Source organism: the organism of the source record quoted next, unplaced genomic scaffold (assembly GCF_019419815.1).
Source record: "Pyrus x bretschneideri cultivar Hongxiangsu unplaced genomic scaffold, Pyrus_bretschneideri_v1 Contig18, whole genome shotgun sequence".
Classification (NCBI taxonomy): domain Eukaryota; kingdom Viridiplantae; phylum Streptophyta; class Magnoliopsida; order Rosales; family Rosaceae; genus Pyrus; species Pyrus x bretschneideri.
Window position 1 is genome coordinate 4515309 of NW_025999479.1, and position 13775 is coordinate 4529083.

Here is a 13775-nt window from a genome sequence, read left to right on the forward strand (position 1 = left end):
CTTACACAACTCGACAAGTGTTGTGTCTTATCACAAAAGACCTCAATGTTATTAGTAGTGGTACCATTCATTTGTAAGTAGTAATATTTATTGTCATGCTTCCGATGTGGGCGTGTGAAAGATGGTATAATAACAATACAAGTCTTTGCAAGTGGTGGATTGTTTTGGTGATTAGGGTCTTTCTTTCAACTCATTGTGTCCCGGGTTCAAACCCTTCTCCCTCCCCTTTAATTTGTATAGATTAGTGGAAAATATCGATTGTAATAGGAAAAAAAAAACATGATAAGTAAAGCTATAAATAATTAATTAATAAAAATTAATGCAGCAACAAAATATCGATACAACATGTAAAACCTAATTAACAAAGAAAAGAAGGCATGAAAGATAACAATCCTCACAAGCACTCAACACAAGTATATTGAATACATAAATAATAAGCCAGAATCTAACATAAGAACCATATAACATGTTCCAACAAGCAAGAATCAAACACGAGAACCATGTCATGTTGCAGGACTTCTGAAGACACTCCAGCTAGCATATCCAAGAAAATAGACAGCTTGTAGTAAGCAGTAAGCACAAAGATATCCATTGGAGATATATGAACTCTTGAGTGGCTGATTTAATTTGACGGGGGTGGGGAGAGGAATGGGATGGCTGGAATTGTTGATGGAATGGTGGGAAATGAAGGGATTGTTGTTGGGAATTTGGGAAGTGGGTTGGCTGGCAGTGGAGGTAGAGTTGTGGGCATAGTAGGCAATGCTGGTTTTGGCAAAGATGGGGTTTGGGAGGTTGGGAATGGAGTTGGCAGTTGAGTGGAAGGCAATGGTGGCAAAGTGGCCTTTGGAAGAGTTGGGACAGTTGGTAGAGTAGGCAACGGGGTTGAGGGCAGGGGTGGCAAGGTGGCTTTAGGCATTGTTGGTAGTGAGGGCAGTGGAGGCAATGTAGTTTTGGGCAGAGATGGAATTGTAGGCACCGCCAATGCTGGGGGAGAAGCCGCTGCTGGTGTGTCCAAAAGGTGGCGAGCAGCTTGGCTCATGTGGATGCTTGAGAGTGACAGCACCGCCACCAAAGACAAAGTGAAGAAAAGTTTGGGAGTAGCCATGGTTGAGTTTGAGGAGCTGCTATTGGCAAATGTCTTCAATTTGAATTGTTGTTTTTCTGTTGTGAAGAATAGAAAGTCTCTATTGGGTTTTTATAGAGAAAATGTGTGAAGAGTCTGAAGACTTGGACAGCGTCAATACAAGTTCGATGAGTTGTGGTTGGAGGAAGTGGGAAAAAGCAACAGTTAGTTCACCTCCCTAAAACTAAAAAATAAAAGAAAAAATCCTTAATTAATCGGTTCCAAATTCTGACCTAAGTAATTGGTCTATGTAAATTAGAGATATATAATATATTAAATTTTCGTCAATTCACCATTAGGCATTGAAAAGCAACACATTTGATGACTAAAAAATGTCCGTTTGATGAATTGAGGTGCATCCCATAGGATCTAATCACCATTTTGTGGACTGAAAAACAATGCATGTTGGTTGCAGATGTGCAGTTAGAGAGAGCTTGACGCATAAAAATATATACTTATATTGGGTACGTATCAATAAATATTGAGACCCTTTCAATAAGGATTTCATCTCTGGCTAGTTTTTTGTTTTCATGTTTTAATTAGAAAAGGAAGGAATATGCATGAGATAAATGAGAGACGGGCATAATAACCGTGAACTAGAAAAGATGATGTTGCCAAGTTTTTAAGTATGAGTAATGGTATTCATACCATGTTTTTGTACCACATTTTTATACTATCTTAGGTAGTATTTGATGTAGACAACCATATCATTTGAGTTAATGAGATTTTTTAAATTTAGTTCATTATTTAATAAACTAATAATTAAGAAAAACTAGTTAATTAAATGATCATTGTAGTATACAAGGAGTCTTTCTCCTTCCTTTCCTTGGGTTTTGCAAATTTTTCAAATAATGTGGCTGTTCACATCAAATGCCACCGAAGGTGGTCTAAAAATGTGGTATAAATAGCATTACTCTTTAAGTATTGGTATTTTCTTTGGGTGTTGAATTATAAAAGACGATTGTGACAACCTGTCTCAAATTTTATTATGTTATAAATTTTAAATGTGAATTTACGAGAATGCCCTAGAGGCGAAGGTTTTGACTTTCATTGACCCACGTGTTGTGAGATGTACTCAATATTCTTTTAGCGTATTCCTGAAGTATTTGACGATATGAACGAGTAAGCGCAAGCAGAAGTGAATTTGGATTTACGAACCGAAAGTATTTTGAAGAAATAACTATTCTATTTATATTATATTAATGTATGCTAAATTAGGAGGACATGTGTGTGTGTGGGTGTGTATGTGACGGAAAGGGAGAAGAAAAAGAAAAAGGAATGTGGGAGAAGAAGAAAGGAGGAGAAGGGAAGGGCTGCTGCCCAATCAGAAAGAGAAGAGAAGTGAAGGACCAACCAGAGAGGAAAGCAAGGAGGAGAAAGGGGGAGAAAAGAAAAAAGGGGAAATCGGGTTTCCCTCAACCCGTGACCCGACCCAGTGAATTCTTCCATGTCCAGCCACTTTGGACGACAAGGTTAGTGTCAAAATGACCCTTACCTCGAGGCCAACCGATCCCTCTTCCATTTTCATGTGAAAATTGGGTGGAAATTGGTGAATTTTGGGAAAAACCGTGCAAAAGGGGGTGCACAGGTTGGGTTTCATTCCACCATGATTTGAAGGTACCTCCTCCAATTACCACCACAAATAGACTCCCCTCAACCTCAAGAACAAAGCCCAAACACTTGTGGAGGCGTCGGAGTGAGCATGGAGGTCGAATCGAAGCACACCCTCTTTAGGGTTTCCGACGGATTTATGTAAAATTGAAGCTCTTACCGGCCAAATTGGCTTTGGTCATAGGTATGAAAGTTACTCTACTCATTGAGATCTTTATTCCTGTAAATTTTGGTAATTTTTGAAAATAATTGGATTTTCTGGCGAGTCGGGGTGGCCGACCGTCACCCGCAGCGGCACGTGCGGCGGCACGTGGCCAGGGGACCGTTGATGCTACTTTTAGGCTAAATTAGATGTCTTGAGTTCAGTTTTATTATTCGTATAACATAGATTGATCGTTTGGACCTAAATTTATTACGATATGTTACTTAATAAAATGTGAATCGACGATCTGACCGTTGGATCGTCACCAAACTTAGAGACATTATAATACGTAGGGTAAAGTACAAAAAACTACCTAACTATTGAGGTCACGACAGTTTCATACCTCATCTTTTAAAATTGACAATGTCATACTCCATCTTACGAATTTTTTACAATGTCATACCTCCGTCAATTTTTCTATTAAGTGTTGACATGGCTTGATTCGGGACCTATTTTCTATTAAAATATTATTAAAAACTAAAAAAAGATTATTTAATATTTTTTAAACATTAAAATAATAATAAAAAGTAGAAAAAAAAACCCTCATTTCGTCCCTCCCCTCCCCCTCCTCCCTCCTCTTTCCTCTCCCTATCTTCATCTTCTTCCCCCACCTGCAAATCCCAACAAACCAAAAAAAAAAAAAAAAAAAAAAAATCCAATTTGTCTTTCCCCACACCCACACCCACACTCTTCTCCCTCCTGCAACCCAGAAAAAAAAAAAAAAAAAAAAAAAACCTAGATTCTGTCGGTGGGAAGATGGGTGCAGAGAGAAGGTGGAGGATGGGTGCGGAAGAGGATGTGGAGAATGGATGAGAGTGGTGGATTTGGGGTTTGATGGGTTCTCAAAATTTTTTTTTTTTTTCCTCTTCTTCTTTCTCCTTCTCCTTCTTCTTCTTCCGCAGGGGAGTTGATGGTTTTCAAAAAAAAGAAATTTTGTTTTTCCTTCCTCCTTTGTTTCCTCTTCTTCTTCTTCTTCTTCCTCCTTCTCCTTCTCATTCTCCTTCTTCTTCTTCCGCAACGGGGTGTTGATGGGTTTTCAAATTTTTTTTTTTTTCTTCCTCTTCTTCTTCTTCCTCCTTCTCCTTCTCCCTTCTTCTTCTTCCACCCCGACGGGTTAGGGGGGGGGGAATTATTTATTTATTTTTCCTCTTCTTCTTCATCTTCTTCCTCCTCCTTCTCCTTCTTGTTCTTTCGCAAGGGGGGTCGTTGGGTTTTCAAAATTTTTATTTTTTATTTTTTATTTTTTTGGGTTTGCAGGTTGGGGGAAGAAAATGAAGATGGGGAGAAGAGAGAGGAGGGGGAGGGGGAGGGAAGGGACGAACTGATGGTTTTATTTTCATTTTTATTTTTTACTTTTTATTATTATTTTAATATTTAAATAATATTAAATAAATTTTTTTTAGTTTTTAATAATATTTTAATGATTTTTTAATAGAAAGGGGACCCCGAATCAAGCCACGTCAGCATTTAACTGAAAAGTAAACGGCCAAGTAAGGGAAGGTATAACATTGGACCAAATTCTAAAGATGAGGTATGACATTGTCAATTTTAAAATATGAGGTATGAAAGTGTCATGACACCAATAGTTGAGGTAGTTTTTTGTACTTTACCCTAATACATAATATTTAAGGATCATAGGAATGTACGGATCGGGAATCCAACGTATGGATCTTCCCGAAGTGGATTTGTAAGTTCGTAAAATAAATGTTAACCACCACTTGGTTTTGGGCAATTGGTGGAGATATGACTGTTGGATCGTAATGAAATTTTAGTATGTTATTCAAGAAGCATAATGTGGATCTTGGGAGATTGCGGATTGGAAATCTGATGTGCAAATCTTCTGGATCGAGTTATACAGGGTTGTAAACCCTACCGTCGATCTTTGATCAACGGTTGACTTGTGGTCAATGGGTCTCAAAATATTTTAGAATGTCCTTGAGGATGTGCTTTATGTGAATTACGTATTCTATTGATAAGAGTTTTGAGATGTGATTCGATAATTGTTCTAGGCGCCAATCGTTCGAGACGCCTCGATGTGCATGCTTTAGAATCATAGCGTGGACTCCAGGTGAGTGCGTCTTTCCCTTTTTATCATATGTATATAATTGATAGTTCAACAAACACTTCTAAATTGATTTATGCATGTTACCTACAAATAATTACTTTGAACTACGATTGGCTTGATCCCTGTTTAGGGTGCATAGGCACTATAACGAGACGTTAGATGCAACCATATAATAAATGAGACTAAATAATTGGGACAATAGCCTTGTTTGGGGAATTGAGCAATGTGAGGGACATTGGTGGAAAATGTGAGATTTAACCTTATGATTTGGTGGTTAAATGTTGTTCATAAATCAATGTGTGAAGAATCAAGAAATTGAAGTAAGGAAACGTAAGCAATGATAATTAATTAAACTAATGTTTAGTTGGGCTTATAACCGATAATTATTCCCGAAAATAAATAGTTTGGAAGTGGGGCATTATAGATTATGCATTTCACACCATGTTATATATATATTTGCAAACACTATTTTATGGTTGTGTTTTAGATTGCATCATGGCATATCCATATTATTGTGAATGCTTTGAATTGCAAAGGTGAACGCAAGACGCTCAGGTAAGTACCAAGTGAGTTATTGATTGATTAAATGAATTGATGATTATGTGAGATGTGATGAGAGCTCATAACCCGCACCCCGGTGTTAGTGCTCCCGCCCGTGGCCAGGGTATAGTCTTTCACGTGATGTTCACCTCCTGCACCTTACGCTCACCTTGGATTTAAGGTAGGTGCACAGTCCTGTCGTACAGACCACTATAGGTGGTTCCGACTCGTAGGTGACCCGCGATTATTCACACAGTCTTCACGTGATCGTAGCACTTAAGCGTATTTATTTACACCCAGTCTTGTTGTACAGACCACTAGAAGTGGTTCCGACTCGTGTGCAGGCATGTTTGATGAGCTATGAATAAGTCGTACAGGTCACTATAGGTGACTCTGACTTATATGCTAGCATTGATTGATGAGATATTGATTAAGTCGTATAGGTCACTATAGGTGACTCTGACTTATATGCTAGCATTGATTGATGAGATATCTGATGAGATATTGATTAAGTCATACAGGTCACTATAGGTGACTCCGACTTATGTGCTAACATTGATTGATGAGATATGGATAAGTCGTACAGGTCATGTAAGGTGACTCCGGCTAGTATGTTGATGAGCTATTGATTCAGCCGTACATGCCACAATAGGTGGATCCAGCTGATATACTATTTCATATTGATTTATTTCATCAATCAATGGATAAGATATGGATAAGTCATACAGATCACGTACGACTGATAGATGACTCCGGCTAGTATGTTGATGAGCTATTAATTTACCTATACATGCCACAATTGGTGGATCCGGTTGATATACTATTTCATATTGATTTATTTCATCTGGGTTACTTATTCTTGTTGAGATATTTGACACGGCATAACTGTGAGACTGTTATTTTGGTTATGGTTTGAATTATTGTCATGCCTGTTATTTTCTAGGAAATTGTATAGGTGTTAAGGCAAGGGGTTATTGCTTTTGGTAATTGAAATTGGTTTGAAAAGTTTTGTTTCACCCACTCACACTTTCTATTTTTGCACCCCTTCAGGTTCTAGTAGCAGAGTTCCGTATCGACGAGGATTCATGGCACTTTTCAGTACAGATGTCTTCTTATGATGATATAATCATTATCTATACCTATGCTCTGTGTCACGCATGAAATGGGTCCAGACCTGCTCATCGTGCATTCGTGTACTTAGGCACTTTTAGATTTTAATTTATTCACATTTTATACACTATCACACTTTATGGCTTTGTCACCTTCCTGGTGTAAGCTAGCACGGCTCGATTCGGGATCCTAGTGGATATTCCGGGTTGGAGTGTGTCACGATGCTCAAGCACAGAAGGGGCATTAGGGGGAGGGAAAGGTGGAGTTGCACATGCCCCCAAATTTGAAGGGGCCCCGTATTATGTTCTATATTTAAAAAATGGAATTGTTATTAGTATTTCAAAAATCTCATTTTACAGTTTTCACAAATGTATTTTGTCTTTCTAATTATAGAAAGTTTGGAGCGCAAAATGAGATTTTTGGAGTGCCAATAACAATTCCCTTAAAAAATTGCTTTTGTTAGCACTTTAAAACCGCATTGTGCATTCTTTATAAGAGTATTTTTTTTTCTTTCTAAGTATAAAAACTTGGAGTACAATGAGATATTTTGAGTGCCAAAAATAACACCCTAAGGAAAGAGAGTTTCTTAACTTTATTATACAATAATGTTATATATTTAAGTGAAACTTTATAGTTCGAGTTTTGAAGTTTTTTTTTTATGTTTGGTTGTTTAAGATATAACTGTTGTTGATTATTTAGTGAGGGTTATGTTTGTAACTTTTTTTACTTATCCTTAATGACATTTGTAAACATGCAATCAGTGAGTGCTAAAGTTTGTTTTGATTTTTTTTTTAACAAACGATATTATCTACACTAAGGGGGTGGAGGAGTGGGCTAAGTCTCACAATGGGTCAGCAATAATGTGATTCAAATTCGTTTTTGACGAGAATTGAACTTAAGGCTTCTTACTTAAAAGTGAAGAGGAATACAACTAAGTCGTAGTACTAAGTGGCTTTGTTTTGAATTAAGTGAATGTTTTCTAGTATCCATACATTGTCCTACTTTTTAAAAAACTTAAGCTATCTTAAGGAGGGGTAATTTCACACAGGATTCCAAAAATCTCAAAGACGGCCCTGCTCAAGCATTGCTTGATTGGATTCACCCTCGAGTTCTTTTTTGTGCGACTTTGTTGTATATCCCACTAGAAGATGTCGCAATGATTAACTTCTAATCCTTTCGATCTAAATAAGTTTTTCAAGGCATACATATAGTTTGAAAATCCAAAAACATGATAATAGAAAATTTGAAATAATCCGAAAAGAATGACACAATGTTGCATTTGATCTCGGATAAGCTAGCTTCAGAATGCCACCAATTCCAGTACTTGGTGAGGTGCAAAGTTGAGATGTTCATTCGGCCTTAGTATTCCCACTAAGAAAGACATTAATGAGAACTTTGACTGTAGTGACGCCTTGAGCACAATTTTATACCCTAAAAAAGCACAAGAAAAATGGTCGATAATCTGAATATAATGGCAGTAGCAGTGCAGTTGTGTATCAAGTAGTGCTTATTGATCAATCGAAAATGCTGTGGGTACTTGGCAAGGTTCTAGAAAACGCTAGGCGGGGTTTAGGCTAGCGCCTAGGCGGCCTAGGCGGATTTAGGTAAATTGTTTGTACTGTTGACCCTAAAAATTACAAAGCCTACGTGGCGCGTAGGCCGAGTAACTAATAAGCTAACTACGTCCTTCGGTTGAATGCGAGGTATGCCAACTTGTCGGCCGAGCTCGGCCGAGGAGTAAAATTTGTTGATGTTGCGTTTAGCGCATTGCTGACTTCTTTATCTTGCGACTACGGCCGAGGAAGGAACAAATCTCGGCCTTTGGATTCTCGAGCTTGAAGACAAGGCTGCTAGTTCTGTGAAGTTCACGAATCGTCGGCGTCGGATTCGGTCATGGTGATTATATTCGTGAGAGTATAAGCACGTCGAATCGACACCAGACTATATGGACACAAGTATTCAAAGGTAATGTATGTCTTGATGGTAAATGTAGTTCGGCCCTCAGAATGCCGAACTTTGAAACTCACTTAGGAGTATCCAATCATAAAACCACTCGGCGTTTAATGCGCCCAATGTCGTAACTCGTAACACCTCACTTCGCCGAGAAGGCGAATGAGATGACCTCTGCCAATAAGGATTCAAAAATCCTTCTCGACCGAGACTTGGATAGGTAACTAGTCGACCTTGACGCAGTGTTGTTTATCCAAACTGAAGGCGCTCCTCGGTTGGCTGATGTTATAGCGACAGTGCTGTTTCCTTTACTTGATTTGTGCCACATGTCATTGACGACTTGTCCATTTGTGATGAGTCATATGCCACATGGAGCTTTGTGATGCAGCATTTGTATGCAACGAAATTTACATGTCTACAATAGATTTTGGAGACAAAGTAATAACATAAATTTAACTGGGGCTTAACGAATGTGATATTTTCAATAAGTTGGACACCTATTTGGAATGTTTAATTAAAAATGTTAAGACCAATTCAAAATGACACTAGAAGGTTGAGGGTTTTAGGTATTTAATTCTGAATTTAAATATATCAAACTTAACAATTCGAAATGAATCTAATGGTTAAATAATTTTTAATTATAAAATTTACATAGGCTAACATATAATTATTTTATTATTGGAATAACTATGTGGATAAAAATCAAGTGACCTTGATAAAAATTAAAAAGGATTAAAGTTTCAATCAATGCAATAGAAAATCAGGGATGGAAACTTGATTTAAATTATGTACTAATAGTGTTGAAAAATCTAATTAGTGGGCTTGAATATATATATATATATGTATGTATGTATGTATGTATGTATGTATATATATATGTATGTATGTATGTTTGTATGTATGTCACTTTTAATTTTTTATTAGCTACAACGAGAAACAATAATTTCCTCGTTAAAAGTCCCCATCTATAGAGAGAGATTTTTTTTTTCTCGTAAAATATTTTAATTTCTAGTTGAAGTGAACACAAAGTAAACTGATCAAAATTGGGTTAGTTAATCGTTAACCTATCGTAAAGCTAAGCGCACCTCCTTTTCCTTAGTGGAGATAATATTATTTGTTCAAACAAAAAATTGGGTTAGTTAAGCAAGGACCGAATAATATCCTCACTAAAAGTGTCCTATAGCGATGAATTTATTTTTTTCTTGCCCAAGATTTTTTCACTAAAAGACTACTTTATTGTAGTGAAATATTATATTTTTGTTGAGTTTAATACTTATTTAGAGGTTGCTCATTGTGCAACGTAGTTCATTCGTCCATCCTTTTATAGTAGAATATCTCTATTTGCTTTTAGTGTAGAATATCATATTAAAAGAAAAGGTCTTAATATGTGCTTCGCTCGGTAATATGAATATTTTCCCTACACTCAATGTGGCTGATCTGTTCGAGTATCACCCTTCCGATGGAGAGATTTTTCAATGTGACCAGAACTCGAGGTGGTACATCACATGTCATTATACAAATGGTAAGATATGTGTGTTAGAAAGTTAATAACTTAAAAAAATACAATTTTCCACTACTTATATAAAAACAAATGGTGTACCACTAATATTCCCCTCACAATGATAAATTTCTCCTTCCGATGGTGTACGAATCACATTTATGTATTCTTTTTGCATTCATATATCATATAGCTATATAAGGGTTGGTGTATTGTACCCATAGTTTTTCATTCACTACTACGAAACCATTTATTAGTGTCGCTATGATAACTGACAAAAAACATATATTGCTGTCAAATATTAAGTAAAATTCGATAGAAAAATGAATACAGTGGAGAATATAATAAGCGACAGAATTACCAACATCAGGAAATGATTTTCTGTCGGTTAAGGCTTTAAAACCGATATAACTTGTGTCGGATATATGCGACAATAAATACTTAACTATTGTCGAATATTATCAATTAATGTCGTTCGTAACCGCCAGGAAATTAAAAATACTATCGGATTGACATCATGTTCCTGTCGGTTCTAACCGACATAAACATTTAAAAAACAAAAAAATCTATTATAAACAACTATTTTTCGTCGTTCACAACCAACAGAAAAATATTAATATTTAAAAAAATGAATCTTTATGTTTGTTTTTTTAATGAAAGAATTAAAATAAAATAAAAATTATTAAATGAGTGAATAAAATAAACAAAGCACATAACAAACATAATATGCATTCAAATATAAATTAACCTACAATAATACTCCGCTTTTAAAACATTTTGGTATTGCTTGTATGGATGATCCGCAACGTGGAGAGTCATGTTAGAATCAGTGGCATTCTATCATAGTCTTCATTAAGAAAAATAATATTCCCCTATATTCATAAAAACATACATGTTAGTACAGATCCGAAATATAGAAGTAAAAAATGAAAATATATACTTTAATTCTTTCCCACAAAACTTCCTTATCATTTTCCAAAATCAAACGCCAATCCCTCTTCAATGGAAGATTTCTTGGATCCTTAACCTTAGAGGCTATTAATTTTGAAAATTCAATAGCATTTGCACTAACACATTTCCATGTCGAATCAAAGGAACAAAGTTGTCTCTCTTTCCACTTCGGAATAACAGTTCCACGAGTTCTACGATGAGTTGCTCCTTATTAATGAAAAACAAAAATTTGTCATGTATTTCAAAAACAACAAACAAAAAACTCACAATATAATTATTTTAAAACGTACCGTTTTCAATTTGTTCTTGGAATTCATGGCCTTCATTTTGTTCCTCCATAGAAATGGCTGAGAAAGGAAGGAGGAGTAAAAATGGCTAAGGAAGTAAAACCGGCTGAGAAAGGAAGGAATAAAAATGGGAAGGAAAAGAAGAACGGTTGGAAGTGAAAATGGGAAGGAGAAGAGGAACGACTAAAGTAAAAATGGGAAGTTGAATTATTTTAGCTTAGGATCAATACAGTGCATTTATGTATGTCAGTACAGTGCATTTATGGATGTCAGATTAGTGTCAGTTATAACCGACAAAATTAACCAAAAACCGCCACAAAATTTTCCTCCGTCAGATTTTGTGCACCATTAATTTTTTTGAATCAAAGTCGCAGGAAATTTCCGGCTCAAAATTTACAAATAATATTTATTTCAATTTCTTCATAACAATTTAAGTGAATAAAATAAACTAATTGAACACAAACATTCCTAATTTATCTTACTAATTAAATTTAGAATCTCTAAATAGATAATCTTGTGTGTTAAACAAACAATTTAAACATCAAGAAGTTCAGTAATAAAACCTGAATTATTGAAGAATTCTATCGTCGATTTATTCTTTACGTAGTCAGCCAACTAAAATAAAGCCCCTGCAAAATCAAATCAGAATATTAAAATCAGCCACGAAGTGCTTGATGAAGAAAGAAATAGAAGATGAAAAGTATGGAAGCAAAAGAAATGAAAAACTTACGGTGAGGTGAAGAGAAGAAAAAGATTGAAGATTAAGAGAAAGAAATGAGTAAAATGAAGATGAGCAAGAAGAAGAAATCTGAATGAACAACAAATTGAAAAACTTTTGGCATAAAATAATCAAATAGTAAATTTCTGTCGGTTATAACCGCCACCATTAACTTAAAAACCGCTAGAATATGTTAAAAATATTATAAAAAAAAATTCAAAAATATGGGCGGTTATAATAATTTTATGGCGATTGCATCCGACAGTAAATATCCGCCAGGAATTTATATCGAATATAACCGACATGATTTCATTGTTATCCGACACTAACTGAATGATGTGTCAGATATCTTTTATCCGACGTAATGGCTTATTAAACCGCCACCATCATCTGACACCTAAAACTAATATTGTAGTAGTGATTCTCAACTAGCAATCAACAGTTATCTTGATTTCTCTCATTGAGAGTGCTTTTATCCTTGGGTTCAAGTCTTTGCTAGTTGGATACGGCGATATCCTTCTAGTTTTTGGTTCCTTTCTACATCAGCTTCTGGTAGTTGGGCTCTTATCACTCGTTGAATTTGCATCACCTCTGCTTTCTTGGGGTTTGTTATTGTATCAACGAAAATGATTATTCTTTCATTGGTCTCACACTTAACCAGACGGCCAAATAAAAAAGAGAAGCTGACAGACTAGCTAAGGTTTGCGATTAATAGTAATTGTTCGGGTAAGTTACATAAAATTACCTTAACTATTGGGTCATTCACAGTTTCATACCCCAACTTTAAAAAATGTCAATATCATACGTCATCTACAAATTTATTACAATTTCATACCTTCCATCAGTTGTCTGTCAATTCCTCCGTGTGGCTTAAGGCGGGACCCACTCTCTATTAAAAAATTAATTAAATATTAACTAAATATTAATGAATTAAAAAATAAAAAAATAAAAAAATAAAAAAACCAAAAAAACCAAAAAAACCAAACCCACACCGATCACCCTCCTACCTTCTATCCACCGTATCCCACCCAACCCTCCTTTCTTACCTCACCACCCACTGTCAATCCACTTCACCGTCGAAGCCAATCTCTAACTACACTGTCACTCTCCTCTCCCTCATCACTCTGTCTCCCCAATTCAATTCTCCCTATACCCTTCTCTCCTCTCTCCTCTGATCCTACACCCAAATCTTCACCTCCTTCCAAATCTCATCCCAAGGTTCTGCTAAACAAAAACCAAAAATGATATGCACCCATGGATTTCTTCAAGTCAGTCTTATCTGACAACCCCATTCCCTTCGACAATCTGCACCTGAACGCCCAAAACGACGACATCAACCCTAACACGAACTGGAAACTGGGCCATAGTCCGGGTCTGAATTACGACATCGGGGCGTGGAGCTTCAGAGATCTGATTTGCAACAATGTCCGAGTCTATCATTCAGAACTACCGTCTCAATCTCAAGGAGTTCGGGTCCGGGTTGAAGAAAGAGACTGCAGTGATCTAAGAGGTGGCTTCGCGCACCATCAAGGATCTTCCTGGTTCGCTCAAGGTCGGTGCGTTGATGGCTTAGGAAAAGAGATTGAGTAGCAGTGGGGTGGTGAAGATGGAGGAAGAGAGGCGGTGGTGGGGTGGTGAAGGAAGGTTGGGGGGACATGGGTGGATGGGGAAGAACCGAAGAAGGGTTGGTTTTTTATTGGTTTATTGGTTTTTTTTTTTA

At 36.4% G+C, this 13775-nt stretch overlaps 1 protein-coding gene across 1 annotated transcript; it reads right to left on the reverse strand.

The window, feature by feature from the left end:
* Positions 1-283: 283 nt before the first annotated feature.
* LOC108866420 (protein PELPK1) lies at positions 284-1156 on the reverse strand. Its single transcript, XM_018645035.2, has one exon. It carries the CDS (start codon positions 1103-1105, stop codon positions 623-625), a length of 483 nt encoding a protein of 160 aa, XP_018500551.2. The 5' UTR covers positions 1106-1156; the 3' UTR covers positions 284-622.
* Positions 1157-13775: the final 12619 nt, after the last annotated feature.

Excerpts from the sequence above, each read along its gene's own strand:
- LOC108866420 (XM_018645035.2), bottom strand. The coding sequence starts at position 1,105 with ATGGCTACTCCCAAACTTTTCTTCACTTTGTCTTTGGTGGCGGTGCTG.